Below are 18,199 nucleotides of genomic sequence, written 5' to 3' on the forward strand. Positions count from 1 at the left end.
ACTGGATTTTAAGCACATTATTTAGAATGGAAACCGCAGAATCCTGCCTTAAATAACACATACGCGGAACCTTGTTCCACCCAAATTTAGGGGAAAGTCTGACAAGAGCCCTGTCACCTTTGCTGGCAGAAGCCGACACGCACCCAGAGCAGCTTTCATTTTGGAGCCCCATGCTCTGCTCAGGGCCCCTGAAGTCAAAGCAGCCCAGAGCCCAGCGAACTCGTTGGGTCACCGGAGCAGGCCCCACCCACTGCCAGGTCCCCCTGGGCCGGGCACCCAGGGCCTGACCCCCATCTCCCCCCAGGTGGAACGTGCTGGGCCTGCAGGGCGCGCTGCTCTGCCACTTCATCGAGCCCGTGTACCTGCACAGCATCGTGGTGGGCAGCCTGCGCCACACAGGCCACCTCTCCCGCGTCATGAGCCACCGGACCCAGGACGTCGGCCAGCTGCCTGCCTCCTACCGGCACAACCGGCCCCTGCTCAGCGGTAAGGAGGCCATCCCCAGACGCACACCCCTGTATCAAGCCCTGGGCCCCAGGGCAGGCTTTCCGGGTCGGGCCTACAGCTGCTTAAGACCCAGCGCCCGGTACCTGGAAGACCAGACGGGCAGATGAAGGCACTGGTGACAGTCCAGGGTGGACTCCCCGCATGCGCGGTGTTACTGTCAGGGCCATGTCTGCGGGGCCACAGAAGCACAGGCAATGAGTACGCGTGTCCAACGGCGGAGGGGACCCAGGGCCGCCGGCCACCCCGACCTGATCCAGGAGCGAGTTCCTGAGAGTCTCCCCAGCACCCCCACCCTGGGAGGGGGCACAGCCCGGGATCCTGAGGACCAGGAGTCACATGGCTATGCCCTGGCAGCCGCCTAGCTCTGGGGTCTGTGGGGGTGACCCTCCATCCCGAAGAGCCTGTCCTGACCAGTGGCCCCAGGAAGGTAGAAGAGGGGCGTTTCTGTGCTCCCCGTGCTCCACCCCTGCAGTGGGGCTGGGCAGACGCATGTAGACCCACAGGGGCCAGCCGGTCCAGGGCTTGGGCTTGGACAAGATCCTCAGAAAGAGGAGACAGAGACGGTGGAGGGCTGTGGTGAGAGTCAGCCTAGGAGCGCCTGGGACCCTGAAATTGTTCACTTAAGAGCCGTGGCGGTGAAAACAGAAGGCACTAAGCTGTGAGGGCACCCACAGGCCAGGCCAGCTCCCCAGAGGAGGCACCTCCCACCCCTGGTCCCCCCACCCCCACAGTGGTCCCTGGCCAAGGATAGCATCTCGGACCCCAGGGCTCAGAGAGGGCAGGAGAGCATCGGGGCTGGGACTGCCTGGTGCTCAGAGACCATCTAGGACCATGGCCCAGCTTTCCTTGCTGTGACCCTGGGCGGACCTGTGGTGGACGGGGTCCCCTCACACGCTTCCCCACCATGAACGGTGCCTGCAAGTCTGACCCAAAGCTGTGCCCAGGGGTCCCCAGGCCAGAGCCCAGGCAGGTGATGGCCACCAACAGCCTGGGGGTGGCTTTCCTGAGGGGGTGGTGCCCACAGGAGCTGGGTCTGCAGTGCAGTGACTTCCGGCACCAGGCTCTGCTGCCCTGGGAACTAAGTGGTCCCGTCCACTGTCCAGCCATCCAGCCATCCACTCAGGAGTAGCAGGCTGCAGAGGAGCAGCATGTGGACAGGAGGGGTGCCCCGTGGCTGGATCCAGGTGTCGGGAGGGCCAAGGGGGTGGGGGTGGGGAGGAGCTGGGCTGAACACCCTGTAGCGTCAGGACCATGAATACGAGGCCAAGCACGTCCTCTGCCCACTCCTGTGTGACCTCAGCAGGACCCGGGGACTGGCCATGTTGGCTGCACACAGAGTGGAAGGGCATGGAGGGCACGTGGCCGAGAGCCCAGGGTCAGCGCCCTTCCTCGAGGCCACCGTCCTCTGTGGTTTAGAATCTACAGTAGCCCCTGGGCTTAGAAGGAACCGGTTTAATGCTCTGCTGTCCTGAAATGCAAACACAGGCCAGTTTCCAGTCCACACTGGGCCCTCTGCTCACCTCGCCATGCCAGTGGCCCTGCATCCTCAGGCCTCGCTTCTTTTCACTCCATCTTGTGTCCGTGACCCTGGCATCCACCCCGTGGGAAGCTGGCACGCAGCAGGTGCCCCATGAACACGTGTTCTCAGGCGGCCTTCCCGTGACTCCATCCATTCCCCAGTCCACAGGACAAACATCCAGAGAGGGGACACATGGGCTGTGTCCTCACTGGACAGCCTTGCCTCCAACGCCCTGAGTGCGCCCAAGCCCAGTGACAGCGGCCGCCCGCCCCTCCCTCAGCCCCGGTCCCCACTGGGCGGGCAGCGCTCACACCCGGCACCTGGCCTCTCTTGGCAGGAGTGAGTCAGGCGGAAGCGCGACAGCCTGGGAAGGCACCCCACTTCAGCGTGAACTGGGTGGTGGGCACAGCAGACGTGGAGGTCATCGATGCCACCACTGGGAGGCGGAGCTGTGGCCGCTCCTCTCGGCTCTGCAAGCACAGGCTCTCGGCACGCTGGGCACGGCTCTATGGCAAGGTGAGAGCTGCTCCCTCAGGGTCTGAGGGCAGGGGGTGGCGGGGGGCACAGGTGGGGCCAGGTGACCGCAAACATGCCAACTGGTCCTCCAGGGACCCTGGACGTGGCCCCTCCAAGCACGTCCCCCACCCGCAGCAGGCTCTCCCTGTGGCCCCAGAAACAGATGGAAAGGGGCTCAGTGGTGAACAGCTGTGGCCGGCCCAGCCCGTGAAAAGTCTACGGGGACTTCAGAGTCAATGTGGTTCCGGTTCAGACAGAAAGAGACAGATGCTCTAAGGTTAGGTGCCCTCAGTTACATGGCAGTGAGTATCAGGGCTGCGGACTGGCCAGCGAGCAGTTGGAGCCCCCACCACGGCCCCCACTGGCCAGGCCACTCCCGGCGGGCTCATGGCCCCTCTTGCTCTGTTCCACAGCTGAGCACACGGATCCCACGGCATGGGGACACGCCATCCATGTACTGTGAGGCCAAGCTGGGGGCACGCACCTACCAGGCCGTCAAACAGCAGCTGTGCAGAGCGTTCCAGAAGGCCGGCCTAGGCACGTGGGTGAGGAAGCCACCTGAGCAAGACCAGTTCCTGCTAGCGCTGTGAGGCTGGCAGGGCACGCTGCGTGCGGCGGGCGCCCCCACGGTGCTGACCCGCACCAAGCGTTCGCTTTCCTCTGGTTTCCAGAAACACGCGTGTCCAAGCTCGGGTGAGCAACTTGCCTTGGGTTAGGGGCGTGGTGCTTCTCTGACGGCCACTCCCAGGAGGCCAGGACCGAGGTTGCTCACCACACCCCGCTTCCAGCACAGATGGCCCTGTCTCCCTCCCCCGTGTGTCCAAGGGAGCTTCCATTCGGGCCGGAGGTGCCAAGTGCTGCCTTGAAAAGTGCCGAGGTGCAGCTGGTGAGGAGCAGCCAGGCCCACCCAGCGCCCCAACCCCGCCACGCACCTCCTGACCGAGGGGCTCCCACAAGCACAGCGTGTGGGACTTCAGGGTAAGCCACGAGTGAAGAGAAAAGCCATGGGCTCCTCCCCAAAGAAGCCAGAAAGCACGAGCTGTCGCGTTCATTGGTTTCAGTTTTTATTCCACTTCCTTTCAAAAGGACTTGAGGTGCATGATATTAAGCAGCCCCAAAACAGGACCAGAGAGTGAACCATCCTCACAGAGCAAAGGGTCAGTTCCCAAAGCACCAGGGCCACGATCAAGGGCCTGAGGAACCCACCTGCGGACATCCGGTGACGAGGGCCCCACACCATCGCTCCCATGGCTGCATCCCTGGTGGACGATGACTCAACAGCACAGACAAGGTCTGAGCCACTCGGGGTCGTCTCGTCCCAGACTGAGTCCTGCCCTTGTGCCTGAGCTTTATTAGAAGCAAGCCCAGAGCACACGGAACCTGCCGGATCTTGGTCCCTGATCTTGGCTCTCTGATCTCCGTCCTGAACGACAAACCCTTCACTCAAGCAGCTGCAACAGCGCAGCAGGCAGGGTTCTGCCACTTCTGGGTCCCCTGCCCCGTGCACCTGGGGCGCCCAGGATTGAGGGGGCAGGAACCTGAGCCCGCTCCATGCAGTGGGGAGACACCCAGGACACCCTCAGCCCATCATACGCCTCTCACCACTGAGGACTCATGTCTGGCTCCATCATGCTGGTCAACCAGCCCCTCGTTCCTCCAGTTAAAAGATCTGGCATTCATGGTGCAAAATAGAAACAGCAAAGCTCCACAGCAGCCCGGGCTCCTCACTTAACCTGACAAATGCAGGCACAGCGTTGCATTCACAGATCCCACAACAACGGGGCAAAAGCGAGACAAAGCGAGCTGCCGGTATTCATCACAAGTCTGGAAGGAGACGCTTCTCCTAGGATTTAATATAAAGTCAAACTCAGCACTCTAGTTCTTTGACAAGAGAAGACTGGCACGGCAGTGAACAACTTTTCCGAGATAAAGTTTCAAGAGACATGAAAACGTTCTTGCAAACAGATGACTCATAGGGATCTTTCATAAGAACTGAGGAAAGACAGTAAAATCTTAATTCTTACACAGCCAGGGTCAAGGCCAGTTGATGTAAGTCTCTGATCCTCCGACATCTCACCAAACGAAGCTCAGCCAGAGGCCTTGGGCCGGTTGTGACTCTGACTCTGGAGCCTGAGTCGGAGCCCTGCTCTCGAGGCTGGAGGCACAGCCTGGTCCTGGCTCTGAGCAGAACCCCAGCTCGCAGCACCCTGAGCTGATCCTCAGGGACACCGTCCACACTTCATACGAAGGAGCTCCCGGCACAGGGAGCAAATGCCAGGGATGATGCGGGGTGGGGGGGCGGCCCACAAATGAGGTGGGGGCACTGCCCAAAGTACCTGCTTAGGGGCTCAGAAGGCGCCCACTCACCCATCTTGAGCCTCCCCCAGGGCCTGGGTCAGGGCTGCATGTTCACATTCATCTGAGGCACTGGGTTTCCACAAAGTACCCCAACTGATTATGTAAACAGCTGCTCCTGGAGGAGGCTGGCACCTGACACCCAGTGCCCGTAAGCACCAGTCTGGGGCCAGTCTGTCGTGTCAGAAGGGTGCTTCTAGGCAGGAGAGGTGGACAAGGAGTCTGCAGGGCCCGCCTGCAGCAAGACAAGGGTCCAAGGGCAGCAGAAAGCCAGGGCTCAGGGCCTGGCACTTTGCCATGAGTAAGCAGGAAACGAGGAAGGGCCCCGGGGTTCCTGGCACAGGAGGGCAAGCGGGGGCAGGAGCTGGGACGACTGAAAGCTCGAGGAGGGGGTCTGGGGTGGTGGGAGGGCCCAGCTCAGGTCATCCCGGAGCCCAGAGGTGCCTGTCCCTCCTCTCCAGCCCCAGGAGCCTGGCCCTGCTTAGGCGGGGAAAAAAACCTGGGGAATATGAGTCAAGCAGAGCCAGACACCTCCTGGACCCCTCCTGTAGTCTCTGTGAGAAGAAAACTTGAGTTCCCCTGAAGGCAGGACAGAGCCAACGAAAGGGCCCACCGTCCACCGCCCGCAGAACCTGCTGGAGCACCATCTATGCCTCCGCACTCACACTTGCCCTGCTGGGTCACATCCACCCGCGCCATGGCGTCCACCTCCCTCCCCAGCGCACACGGCTCCGTGGGGGAAGGCCTGGGGCTCCGTGTGCAGAGCGTCTTGGCGGGACCCACCTGCAGAACCGGGAGGGGGCAGCGGGTCGCACATGTGACAGCGAGTTGCTCAATTCGAGATTTGTGTTTTGTTTTTACCAAGCAGAGGATGTGCAGGTCTATAACTGCTGTTGCCTTTTGCTCCTCTCTGAGCCTGTTCATGGCTGGAGGCTACGGTGTCTTAACGTCCACTGTTCCTCAGAACCGTTGAAGAGCTTTTCAAGCAGGCGCAGCTCATATTTTCCCACATGATTCCTTTTTCAAGTATTCTGTTCTTACCGGTAAAGTTAAATGCATTTTTTCTTTCTTTCTTTTCAGTATAATGTTTATCATGTCTGGAGAGCCATAAATAGTAAATACAAGGTATATCAATGCCCAGAATAGAACAGTTAGAGTATTTTGATGAAATCCTATTTTTTAGATTAAAAATTTCAAGATGTGTCTATAGTATCTTGTTTAAAGAAATTAAAAAGACATTTGAATCTTAGACATTTTTAATTTAGAGAAACTTCTATACCCATTTTTTAAGAAGCCATTCCAATGAATTCGTCTAATTGGCCCCAAAATACAACAAATAGCACTTTCTGATGAGACCAAAGGGAAGTCAGGAAAGCCTGTTTATGGACCACCCCTCAGCGGCCAGGTGAGCCTGAGCTCCTCCCCATCGTCCCACATACTCCCTGGCCCTGCATGGAGTCCCTGCAGGGGGTGGGCGGTGGGGAGGAAGCTCTGACTCGGGAGGGCCCCTGGGGGCCCCTGCCCACCCCTGCCCGGTCCTGACTCACCCCCAGCTGATGCACGGTGGGTTCTGAGAATGCGGGATGCTCCAGCTCCTGCTAAGATCCTCCCACAAACTGAATCAGATCAAATGAAGAGTACAGGTGGTGGGTGGGGGGAGGCAGAAACAAGAGGCAGAGGCAGCCGCTGCCTCCAGCTGCCTCTTCTTTCTCACGCTTTCTCCCTACTCGACCTCCCCACTTTCCTTTGCCTGACCCCCCATCCTGGTACCACTGAGCATCAGGTCTCAGGGGCGTGTCTGCCCTGAGCCCCACTTCGTTGACTGTTTCAGGTCTTTGCTCAGGACTAGGCGGCCCCTGGCGTGTTCCCGTGATTTCGTGTTCAGGCTCTTCAGACCCCTGGAGCCTGTTCACCAAAAGGGACACTGACACCACAGCTCTGAAATGTAGATCGTATCACTGCTGCAGGGATGTGCGGGCAGCACCGGCCCTGGAGAAAGAAACACCTGGTTCCCAACTCCTGCGAGAAAGGAAGCCGGGGGAGAAATACCCTCCAAAGACAAACGACCTGAACTCGAGGGCCTCGTGTCACACAGGCACTAGGTTTCTACCACTCCGCAGTACATACATCAGTAAAAAAGGAAAAACACTTTCCCAGCAGTGCCCAGTTAATTTTCAGCATTTTTTAAGCAAAATGAACTTAATAAATAGTAATTCTTAAATGAAAGTATGTACATGAAAAGCATGACTGAATGGCAATATTGTTAACGATCGATGTACATTTGTAATATTTGTAAAAAAAAAAATCCGAAACCTTAAAATATGAATTTACATATGTTAATTTGCCTCTGAGTTCTGTAAATTGCACTTCAGTGAAATCTGATAAGTGAATGTTTCTGTTAAGTGAATAAAAACATTAAGCACAATTGTGCTTTCCTTGGGTGTTGGGCCTTTCTCATCAAGCAGAGTTCTAGGGGCTCAGAGTCCACAATTCTGCCCCCACGAAGAAACAGCAGGGTCAGCTTCCGAACTTTCATCTTCTTACAGGAGTGCATCTGAGATCAGGCCTCAGGCAGAGGGGTCTGAGCCCCCCAGTCTGGAGGGAAACGAGCCCAAGGTGAAAAGGACAACAGATGCCCCCTGGTGGCCAGAGGCCAGGGATAGGCACTCTGCTGGACAGGGACTTGGGGGACAGGGACTCTGGGGGGACAGGGACTCTGGGGGGACAGGGACTTGGGGGACAGGGACTCGGGGGACAGGGACTCCAGGGACAGGGACTCAGGGGACAGGGACTCCGGGGACAGGGACTCAGAGGACAGGAACTCTGGGGACAGGGACTCCGGGGACAGGGACTCCAGACACAGGGACTCGGGACAGGAACTCTGGGGACACGGATTCCAGGGGCAGGGACTCCGGGAGGACAGGGACTCCGGGGACGAGGACTCCAGGGACGGGGACTCGGGGGACGGGGACTCCGGGGGGACAGGGACTCGGGGGACGGGGACTCTGGGGACGGGGACTCTGGGGACAGGGACTCCTGGGACCGACACTCCAGGTGAGGTGAATGGGCTGAGTGCAGGCAGCGTGTGACCACCCAGCTGTCACAGGTGGGGCCACAAGAGTGTCCGCACAGGCAGATGACTCAGGCTGTCCCCCAGGCCTCACAGACGAAGTCCACCGAGAGTCGCCCTCCCCCCAGGGTGACTCCAGCTGGAGCTGGAGTTGGGGGGGGACCACACCTGCCCACAGGAGACGAACAGCACCTGGCAGCCAGCAGGTCAGCTCAGGGTCCTTCCTCCCGGGAAAGTGGCCCGGTGAGAGTTAGCCTGTGGTCTGGACACGGGGCCACCCAGACTCCATGTGGGGGCTCCTCAGACCCGACATCACCCAAGTTTAAGGGACAGGACAGTGACCATGTGACCGGCAAGTCGCCCCACGGGGAGCAGGGCACCCGGGCTGGTCGCTCAGCAGCACTGTGAACCCTCAGGGAGACAGGTCCTGGACACAAGGGGAGGAGGAGCGTCCACAATTCCTTTGCACACTCGGAGAACCCCTCTCACCAAGCGGCAGCTGCTTCCGGTCCCCATGGGCTCCTACCTGCAAGGAGTGGGGACTGTGTGAGGCTAGGACAGCCCCACCAGAGGCCGAGGACGCAGGGGCAGACCAAGGCTGACCTCTGGCCTTGAATGCCCTGGGCTGGGGCTGAGCCAGACACACCGTCAGGGACGTCAGCCCCCCTTGGCCACTCTCCCCCCAGACCCAGCCTCCAGGCCTCAGGCTCTGCTTCTGCCACGGTTGGGGTCCCTGCATAGAGAAACGGGTTCAGAAAGCCAGTAGCCAGAAGGATAAGTGTCCACCACACTTGCAGTTCCCTGTGGGTGAGTCAGGCCACGTCTAATCATGGGAGAAGGGAACCTTCCTCCCTGCATGTGGGATTTCTTCTCCATCCTGACCCGGCAGGGGAGTGTCACAGGTGGTGACAACCTCGGCCAGGACCGCACCTGGAGCATCTGCAAGAGGCCAGTGGGGGGGGCTCTCCGCCCTGAGCTCTGTTCCGCGAGGGGTCAGTGTCCAGAGTGACTTCTAACTCTCACCCCCAGCCTGGGGAGCCCACGTTGGGGGAAGAGGGGGGACTAAAATCCATCGTCCCCTCCCCGGGCTGAGGCACACGGACGAGCGAGCCCGGGACAGGTGACACTCGCTGCCTGGCTGGGCCAAGGGGCCCGTCCAGGCAGGCAGCCTTCGTGCGCTCAGGGAAGCAGCTCTTGTGGAGGCCTGCGGCCAGACAGGAGGAGAGGCCTGGCTGGGAATGCAGAACTGCAGCTCAGCCCCGAAGGCAGCGGCCTCGCCCACCTTGCCTGTGGCTGTGACTGTGATGGCCAGTCTCTGCCTCCCTCCTGCGGACATCCCACCTGAGAGCCCGCTCTGCTCTGCAAGGCCGCGCCTCAGGTGCCCGGTGCAAGGAGCGAGTGAGGCTGCTGAGCTTCTCCACTAAACCCCAGAACTGAGGCCCCTCAGCGAGGGCTGCTTCAAGTTTTCAAAAAAAACCTGTTCTCCACACCGAGAGCTCACGGGGACTAGGGGTGCTCTGTGGACCACCCACCCTGTCCAGCAGGGACTCAGCTGCCACCCGAACTGGGGTGCCCTGAGGACCCATGAATCTCTTTGCACTGACCTCAGCTTATCCAGCACCTGGTTGGTTGGTTTCCTCAGTGGGTGGAGGCTGTTTGCACGGTGACTTGGGGCTTCCCTGGTGGCTCAGCTGGTGAAAAATCTGCCTGCAATGCAGGGGAATCCAGTTTGATCCCTGGGTCGGGAAGGTGCGCTGGAGAAGGAATAGGCTACCCACTCCAGTATTCTTGGGCTTCCCCTGTGGCTCAGCTAGGAAAGAATCCGCCTGCAATGTGGGAGTCCTGGGTTCGATCCCTGGGTTGGGAAGATCCTCTGGAGGAGGGAAAGGCTACCCACGATAGTATGGTCCATGGGGTCGCAGAGTCGGACATAACTGGGCAACTTTCACTTTGGCATCAGGGAAGACCGCACTCACCCACAGCTCTGAGCAAGGCGGCTCCTGCCTTTGAACCCCAATCCCTCATCTTTTAACAACAGAATCATACCTGCAGCAAAGGGTTGTGACAAGGATTCATTAAGTATGTTAAGGGGAATGTGTTTGCTTTTGGTAATAAATAGTCATAATGATGAGTTACTACTCGAGTCTGGAGGTTTTCCGCCCTCCTTGCCATCACAGGACTCCAACCGTTCACTAACAGGAAGAGTCAAAGTGATCACTCTCCAGGTTCTTCAATAAATAGTATTTATTGAGACTTGCTATGAACAACCCATCGTCCTCTATCCTTAGAGATAATAAAACACATGTGCTCTCTAGTCCCAAAGAGCTCATAGACTAGTTGGTGGCAATGAACACAAAGCAATTTAAAAAGAAATTAAATGGTGTTCACAACACAGGCAAGACATAATTAGCAGTGGACAGCACTGCTTTCCAATGAAACAAGGAGGCCACAAACCAAGTGACCAGGCAAGTCCGGTGCCAGGGGTGGGGGTGCTGGAATAATCATAGGGAGGCAAGGGCACCTGGTGGGGGCGTGAAGACAGGACAAGACCACCCTGGGCAGGGTCATCCGCAGGAAGAGTCCAGAGGTGAGAAAAGGGAAATGCAAGCTGCCCTGCCTCGAGGAGAGACATCAGAAGCCCTAATTTATAAATGCTCGTAGGGACTATCTCAAGAGGTAGCCACTGGGAAGTGTGCAGAGATTCAGAGATAAGTCAAGGTCACTGCAGAGGGACTAGACCCAACACATTCACTGCCCTTCTTGCCTGTTGCTGGACCCCTCTCCCGGAAGGGGGCTCCTCTGCCCCTGGACACCCCACAGCTCAGAGAAGACACCCACCATCCTGTCCCCTGGGGGTGACACATGTGGACGTGGTCAGAGCAGGTGCCCAGTGGGCAGGTGTGGGGACAAGGCAGCTGGAAGCACGGCCACAGCCTGGGAGCCCCAGGGGCCAGATGGGCAGAGACCTGATGCCAGGGTCAGCTTGTCAGTAGCATCAGCACCAACCCCAGAGCTGGACTGTCTCAGCCAGAACCCCCCTTCCCTCTCTGGTCCACGCTGAGACACTGGGAAGAGACCACCTACCCGTAAACTGTGGCCGTGAGGCTCAGTGAGCAGCTAATACACAAGCACCCAAGGCAGTGCCCGGGCAGACAGGGTGCCACGGGCCCCCACTTCTGCCCCACAGACGGGACGCTCACTGTTGACATCTGGGCCCCTGCCGAGGAAGATTTCCCTGAGGCCTTCATGCCATGAACCTAGTCCACACGAGAGGCAGCTTCTGAGCTGAGCCAGCCTTCCATATCAAGCCAGCTCAGGGGCCAGATGCACACGAAGACACCTGCAGATGACTCCAGAGCTGTGACTGCACTGCTCCCAGCGTGCGATCCTCTCAGACATCGTGGAGGAGAAAACAGTCACCTCTGACACACCCTTTCTGAACTCGACCACAGAATCCATGAGCACGATGACTGCTCTGTACACACGTGCACACGTACTATCTGACTCTCCTCTCGCCGGCGTGGTTTCTGATGAAACGTCCCATGCTCCTCTCATCCCTCTGTCCTGTAGCTGTGGTATATTCGCGGTACGTTCTAGATTTTGTTTTCGCTGTTCTGCAGTTTGAATGTGACGTGCCCAAGTGTTGATTTTCTGGCCTTTCTGCACTTGAAGGCACCCCCCAGCATCTCTGATTTGTGGTCTGCTTTATGTCATTACTTTTAGGAAATTCTCAGCTATTATTATTTCAAATCTCCTTGCTCTGTCCTCTCCTCCAGTTCCCAAATGTGGACATCACACCTTTCTGTAACTGTCCCTGGATGTTCTATTCTGACTTTTTTGTTTTTTCCTCCTTGGATTCCTGTTTGGGATGATTCTATTGACCCATGTTTAGACACTCAGTCCAGTCTACTGAACGGTCCTCAGAGGCGTTCTGCATGTCTGCCCCAGGGTTTTGGTCTTTCTTATGGTTTTCACATCACTCCCATCAGCTCTCGCACACTGTCCACCATTCCCACTAAAGCCCTTAGCGTGTTAACCAAAGTAGTTTTGAAACCCTGGCTCCGTAACCTCCAGCATCTCTGCCCCATCCATACCTATTTTACACTTCATATATGATCAGTGTATTTCACACGTTCAATTAGACCCCAATAAAACTGTGTCTAAAAAAAGGAAAATCAGGTTCCTATTTACAATAGAGAGAACTAGTTACAGAACATACACAAATAATTGTATCACTGAAAAAGCAGAAAAAGTTCACCAGCAGGACATTTTTATATTATTTGTTGAGAATCAATTCAGAGGTAGAAGACATTAGTAATACATATGCATTGTAGAAAATGATTTTATTTTAGCAAATATATGAGAACTTACCCACTTAGCCAAATAAATGCTGCTTTCCCCAGAACAAGACTGTGAGAATAAAAAGTCTTATTCTGACACGTGGCCCCCGCTCAACACAATTTTTGGACTGTCTCCTGGATTTGAAATTGCCTTCAGTCCCCACTTATGAGGAACATAAGAAAACTACTTTTATTGTTTTATGATCACACCTGGTAAATGAAATCCGTATTACATTTCCCACTTTAAAGCCAGGATTTATAAAATATATCTGACCAACAACCCAATTTTGCCAGTATAAACTTCTGCCTTTTGACAACTGCCTTCATGACTATTTTTTTTTAAAGCCAACCACTGTTATTATCATTCTTGTATTTTATAGGACAAAAAAGAAAGAAAGAAAGGGATGTAACAAACATGTCAGGTTGCATTTTTTAAAACCTGCACGTTTGTACATGTTGTTCTGTTTACACTGGAGAGCAGGCCCTCCCCGCCTTCAGGCGCAGCGGGTGCACGTGTCTGAGGCCCTTCTGCAGCTGCAGCCCTGGCACACATGGCACGGCCCATGTGGCCACAGGCGCAGCAGCTCTTCCTGCAGGAGGTGCCTTGCAATCTCTGCATTTGCAAGAGCCGGCACATGTGCAGGACCCACCTGCGGTGCAGGAGCGGTTGGGATCCACGGCGAACTGAAGCAGGGCTGGGGTCCAGAGACGACTGCACAAAGGATGGCGAGGATGGCAACGGGGCGTGTGCTCAGTGACTGCTTTTCTCAAGAACATGATCTTGGAACAAAATTGGCTTTGCGTTTCCTCCCATGGAACATACAATGACGGAAAATGAGACAATTCAGACAATTTACACGTTTGTAAGTGGAAGAACTAGTATCTGAAGTGAAAAAACAGGGTTTGCAATAAGCATGAAACTGATGTGGGGGAAAATATTACTACAAATTCCCTCATCTTACCAGCATTCACTTGATCCAACACTTTCTCTTTAGAACTGTTTCTATTATCTTGGTTGTATTATGTTAGACACATTAAAGGAACATCTGTAGGAGCACTCAGGTTATACAGTGTGAGAACTGGAACACGCACCCGTGTGCCCAGCGTCCAGATCAGGACCTGCCCCCATGTGCCCACCCTCCAGATCAGGGCCGGCGTCCATGTGCCCACCATCCAGGTCAGGGCCAGCACCCGTGTGCCCACCATCCAGGTCAGGGCCGGTGCCCGTGTGCCCACTGTCCAGATCAGGATCGGCACCCATGCGCCCACTGTCAAGATCAGGACCAGCACCTGTGTGCCCAGGATCCAGATGAGGAATGGCACGGTGCCAGTCTCAGCTCCTCCTGATCTCACCACTTCCTTCACCCCAGCCCTATTTCTGGCCTACAGAGGACCATTCGGAATGTTGGGTTTCATCCCACAAAATACGAGGCTATGATCACATGCAAGGCTGGATGGCTCATGCCTCACGAGGTTTCACACGGTCCAACAGTTGCACACAGCTGCATGTGAGTCATCCAGTTTCTGTTATGTCACATTTTGCTGTGTAGATGTACCAAGATTTGCTTTCCAGTCCCTGGTGGTGTGTGCCGGTTGTTCCATGTTTGGTGCTATGACCTTGAACATGTGCTCTTTGCAAGCCCAGGGACTAGAGCTCGCCAGGCTCCCCTGTCCTTCACTATCTCCTGGAGTTTGCTCAAATTCATGTCCATTGAGTTAGTGACGCTATCTAACCATTTCATTCTCTGCTGCCCCTTCTCCTTTTGCCTCCAATCTTTCCCAGCATCATTCAAATGAGTTGACTCTTTGCATCAGGTGGCCCAAGTATTGGAGCTTCAGCATCAGTCCTTCCAATGAATATTCAGGGTTGATTTCCTTTAGGATTGACTGGTTTCATCTCCTTGCAGGCCAAGGGACTCTCAAGAGTCTTCTCCAGCACCACAGTTCAAAAGCATCAATTCTTTGGCACTCAGACTTCTTTATGGTCCAACTCTCACATCCATACATGACTACTGGAAAAACCATAGCTTTGAGTATTTAGACCTTTGTCAGCAAAGTGATATCTCTGCTTTTTAATACTCTGTCTAGGTTTGTCAGTTTTCCTTCCAAGGAACAAGCATCTTTTAATTTCATGGCTGCAGTCACCATCTGCAGTGATTCTGGAGCCCAAGAAAATAAAATTTGTCATTACTTCTATTTTCCCCTTCTATTTGCCATGAAGTGATGAGACTGGATGCCAAGATCTTAGCTTTTTGAACACTGAGTTCTAAGCCAGCTTTTTCACTCTCCTCTTTTACCCTCATCAAGAGGCTCTTTAGTTCTTCACTTTCTACCATTAGGGTGGTGTCATCTGCATATCTGAGGTTGTTATTTCTCCCAGCAATCTTGATTCCAGCTTGTGTTTCATCCAGCCTGGCATTTCACATGTACTCTGCATAGAAGTTAAATAAGCAGAGTGAAAATATACAGCCTTGTCATACTCCTTTCCCAATTTTGAACCAGTCTGTTGCTCCATGTGCAGTTCTAACTGTTGCTTCTTGACCTGCATACAGGTTTCGCAGGAGACAGGTAAAATGGTCTGGTATTATCATCTCTTTAAGAATTTTTCAGTTTTTCTTTTAATGTTCTGTCTTTCACATATAATGCTGGAATTGATTCTCCTTCTGTTGTGAGATGTGGGTGTGTGAGTTACTCAGTCATATCTGACTCTTTGTGACCCCCATGAACTATAGCCCCCCAGGCTCCTCTGTCCATGGGATCCTCCAGGCAAGAACACCTGAGTGGGTATCCACTCCCAACCCCAGAGATCAAACCTGCATCTCTTGCATTGCAGGAGTCTGAGCCACCAGGGAAACCCTTGGTGTGTGAGACAGGGATCCAGTTTTACTATCTTCCTCCACATGAATAACCAGTAGTACTGGAACCATTCATTTCCCCCTGCTGATCTATGACTATATGAGCTGAAATGGTTCAGGTTTTCATTTATGCATGAATTGACTTTGATATCTTTGTTATACTGGTCAATTTCCCACTCTGTGCAAACCCCTCACTCTGCATACTACAGCCCTGCCAGACTTGAGGTAAATTTTTTCTTCTCTTTTCTTGCCTCCTCTTTTCTCTTCTTGGGCATCTTGTTAACCCTGGCCTTTGCTCTTTCTAATAAAACTTAGGAACCACACTGTCCAATGCCTCAAAAAAAACCTGGGTGATTTGGATTGGAACTGCACTGTATCTACTTGCCAATATGGGGAGAACTGACACTTTTATAATATGGAGTCTTCCTATTAATAAACCTGATGGTCTGTCATTTTATGTCTTTTCTAATATCTATGTTAAAGTTTTAAAATATGTAAAATATGGTTGATTTTAACCCTCTTTTTGTCACATATTCAAAAAAGCAAAAACTTCTCAGATAACGTGATATATTTCAAAGGTTCTGAAATTCCAAAAACTATAAAAAGAAATACAATAAAAACTCACTTCTACCCTACTCTCATTTACCATATTTCCCAGTCCCTCACAGTAACCATGTCTAATCATTTCTTTTTTCTTTCCAAGGTGTTTTTCTTTGTGGTTAGCGTTGAAATTTCTCTATAAATATTTAATAACTTAAGGCCTTATTCTTTCAAACCCCAGTAGAACAAAAACAGATATTTAAAACCCAATCTCCAATCAGACGTAACTTGGTGCAGATGTGTGCCAGTGTACTGGTCCATTTGAAACCACGCCTTTGTGACTTTTTCTTCTTACAGAACATCCTTGTAAAGGTCCCTTTACATTTTCAGTCCTGGGTGTTCACTGGAGGGACTGATGTTGAAGCTGAAACTCCAATACTTTGGCCACCTGATGTGGAGAGCTGACTCATTTGAAAAGACCCTGATGCTGGGAAAGATTGAGGGCAGGAGGAGAAGGGGACGACAGAGGATGAGATGGTTGGATGGCATCACCGACACAATGGACATGGGTTTGGGTGGACTCCGGGAGTTGGTGATGGACAGGGAGGCCTGGTGTGCTGTGGTTCAAGGGGTCACAAAGAGTTGGACACAACTGAGCGACTGAACTGAACTGAAAGGTCCCTTAGGGGAGGGGTGCTGGTAAAAACTGCTTCTGTTTATCCACAGACCATCACTTCACACTCATTCCTGAAGGAGGTCTTGCTGAGCACAGAATCGTAGTTATTTTCTCTTCACTTAGAAGCACCTGGCATATTTTCACATAGCTGAACTACTGGAGAGAAATGGACTTTCTCAGTTCCAGTTCCAAGATTTCCCAGGCAGCACTATAATAGCCATGTCTGGGCTGGTGGAGCATGCAACAGCTCACCCAGCATGCAGGTGGGAGGATGGGGTTGTGGGCCGGTGGTGACAAGGGGCCCGGCAGCACGGGGTAGATGAACTTGGCCCAGGTAACAACTACAGTCTCCAAATCATAGCTAAAATTTCCCAGCATTTCCCTATCATTGGGAGGGGGGAGAAGGGGGTCCTTCTCACATACGGTAGCACCCTTTGGGTACCACAGACATCTGTGTGCTAGCCTGACGGGACCTGCGAACTGCCCTCATCATGGGATAAGCCCTGCCCTCCCCGCCTGCTGCCCTCAGCTCGACACTCACCACGAATCCCATGGAACCAGACTCCCATGCACTCGTCCGGAGGTGCCTAGCGCACGTGGAGTAAGCCACCCTCCTCAAGCCTGACCAAGCCGCCTCCGTCATGGACGCCCTCCACACCCGGTCACGCTTCTCGAGTGGCCGAAACCTTGCTCTTGTCCCTCTCACTTCATGACACTCTCTTCAGCCTTGACGGGAGGCTCTGATTTGAAGGTCCTCTCCCTGGAGACCCTGTCCAGCCCAAAAAGCACACAGTCCGCAAGGCACCAAAGGGTGCTCAGTCTACCTGCATGTTGGCCCTAAGCTGCTTAATGTTCTTAGAAATCTGGTTTTAAACTCAGGGCACTTTTGTGACTTCATTTTCAGTCTCTTCATACAAGAGGGACTGCACAACATGTGCTGATGTAAAGCAGAGGCACTCTCAACGTAGGGAATGATTTCCTTGACTCCCAATTTATTCAGTGAAAACAGAAAACCTGTGCACAGTGAGGGAGACACGTCTTGGTGGCATTTTGATGAAATCAAAGCAATACAAGCCTTGCCTTCTCAATTCTTTGTACTAACACGAACTTTAAATGCAACTGAAGGTATAATTATGAAATCTAGGTAATACTCACATTTTCGAAGAGTAGGATAAGGGAGAAATTGTGGAGAAGCTCTGCGCTCTGGGGATTGAATGTGTGCCTGCGGCCCACAGGACTGGGGTGGCAAGTCCTCCTGGTCTGGGGCGGGGCTGGAGGACACCCTGGGGAAGGCCCTGCCACCTGCTGGGTTCCCAGGAGCCACCTGCCACGGCTCTCATGGCAGATGCAGCTCCATCCACGTGGCTGAGAACAGGACAGTGAGCAGGGCTACGGCCAGTCCCAGCATGAATTCAACACAGAAAACAGGCCCTCTCTCTGTAACAGGTCACTTTCTGTAACTGCAATTGTTTTCAACTTTCAAACAAGCTTAACTATAGTAAGGACAGGACAAGTGTCTTATTAAACTGAGGAATTTTGACAAAGGACTGTAGTTCGTCAAGTTATTAACTCCCTTCAGAAATTTTGGGGTGGCGATGCAGGAATGGAGAAGTGTAACGTGGTTTATTTAATTATAGTATAACAGAAAATAAAACACAATTGAGCTTTGAAGTCTAAAAGTAAAGTTTTTCAAGTGGGCAATACTATAATTAACTTGTTCACTTTCTACATGATTGTGATGTTCAGTAGCCATTAACAATGCTTTACCCAAAGCAAAAACATGAAAAAAAGCCAAATGATTTTTTTAAAACTCCTAATAAC

General features: G+C 53.7%; 1 protein-coding gene and 1 pseudogene across 2 annotated transcripts in view; one reads left to right on the forward strand and one right to left on the reverse strand.

Moving 5' to 3' along the window:
• ADARB2 (adenosine deaminase RNA specific B2 (inactive)) overlaps nucleotides 1-7,322 on the forward strand; it is a 239,094-nt gene extending 231,772 nt beyond the window's left edge. For both annotated transcript variants that reach the window (XM_070801117.1, XM_070801116.1), the window contains 3 exons: nucleotides 305-486; nucleotides 2,364-2,542; nucleotides 2,956-7,322. In XM_070801117.1, the coding sequence (XP_070657218.1) occupies nucleotides 305-486; nucleotides 2,364-2,542; nucleotides 2,956-3,132 (538 nt within the window). In that variant the 3' untranslated portion in view covers nucleotides 3,133-7,322. The remainder of the gene's footprint in view (nucleotides 1-304; nucleotides 487-2,363; nucleotides 2,543-2,955) is intronic.
• LOC139186512 (metallothionein-2A pseudogene) lies at nucleotides 7,314-18,078 on the reverse strand (annotated as a pseudogene).
• Between the last annotated feature and the right edge of the window lie 121 nt (nucleotides 18,079-18,199).

This window comes from Bos indicus, chromosome 13 (genome assembly GCF_029378745.1).
Source record: "Bos indicus isolate NIAB-ARS_2022 breed Sahiwal x Tharparkar chromosome 13, NIAB-ARS_B.indTharparkar_mat_pri_1.0, whole genome shotgun sequence".
Classification (NCBI taxonomy): Eukaryota; Metazoa; Chordata; class Mammalia; order Artiodactyla; family Bovidae; genus Bos; species Bos indicus.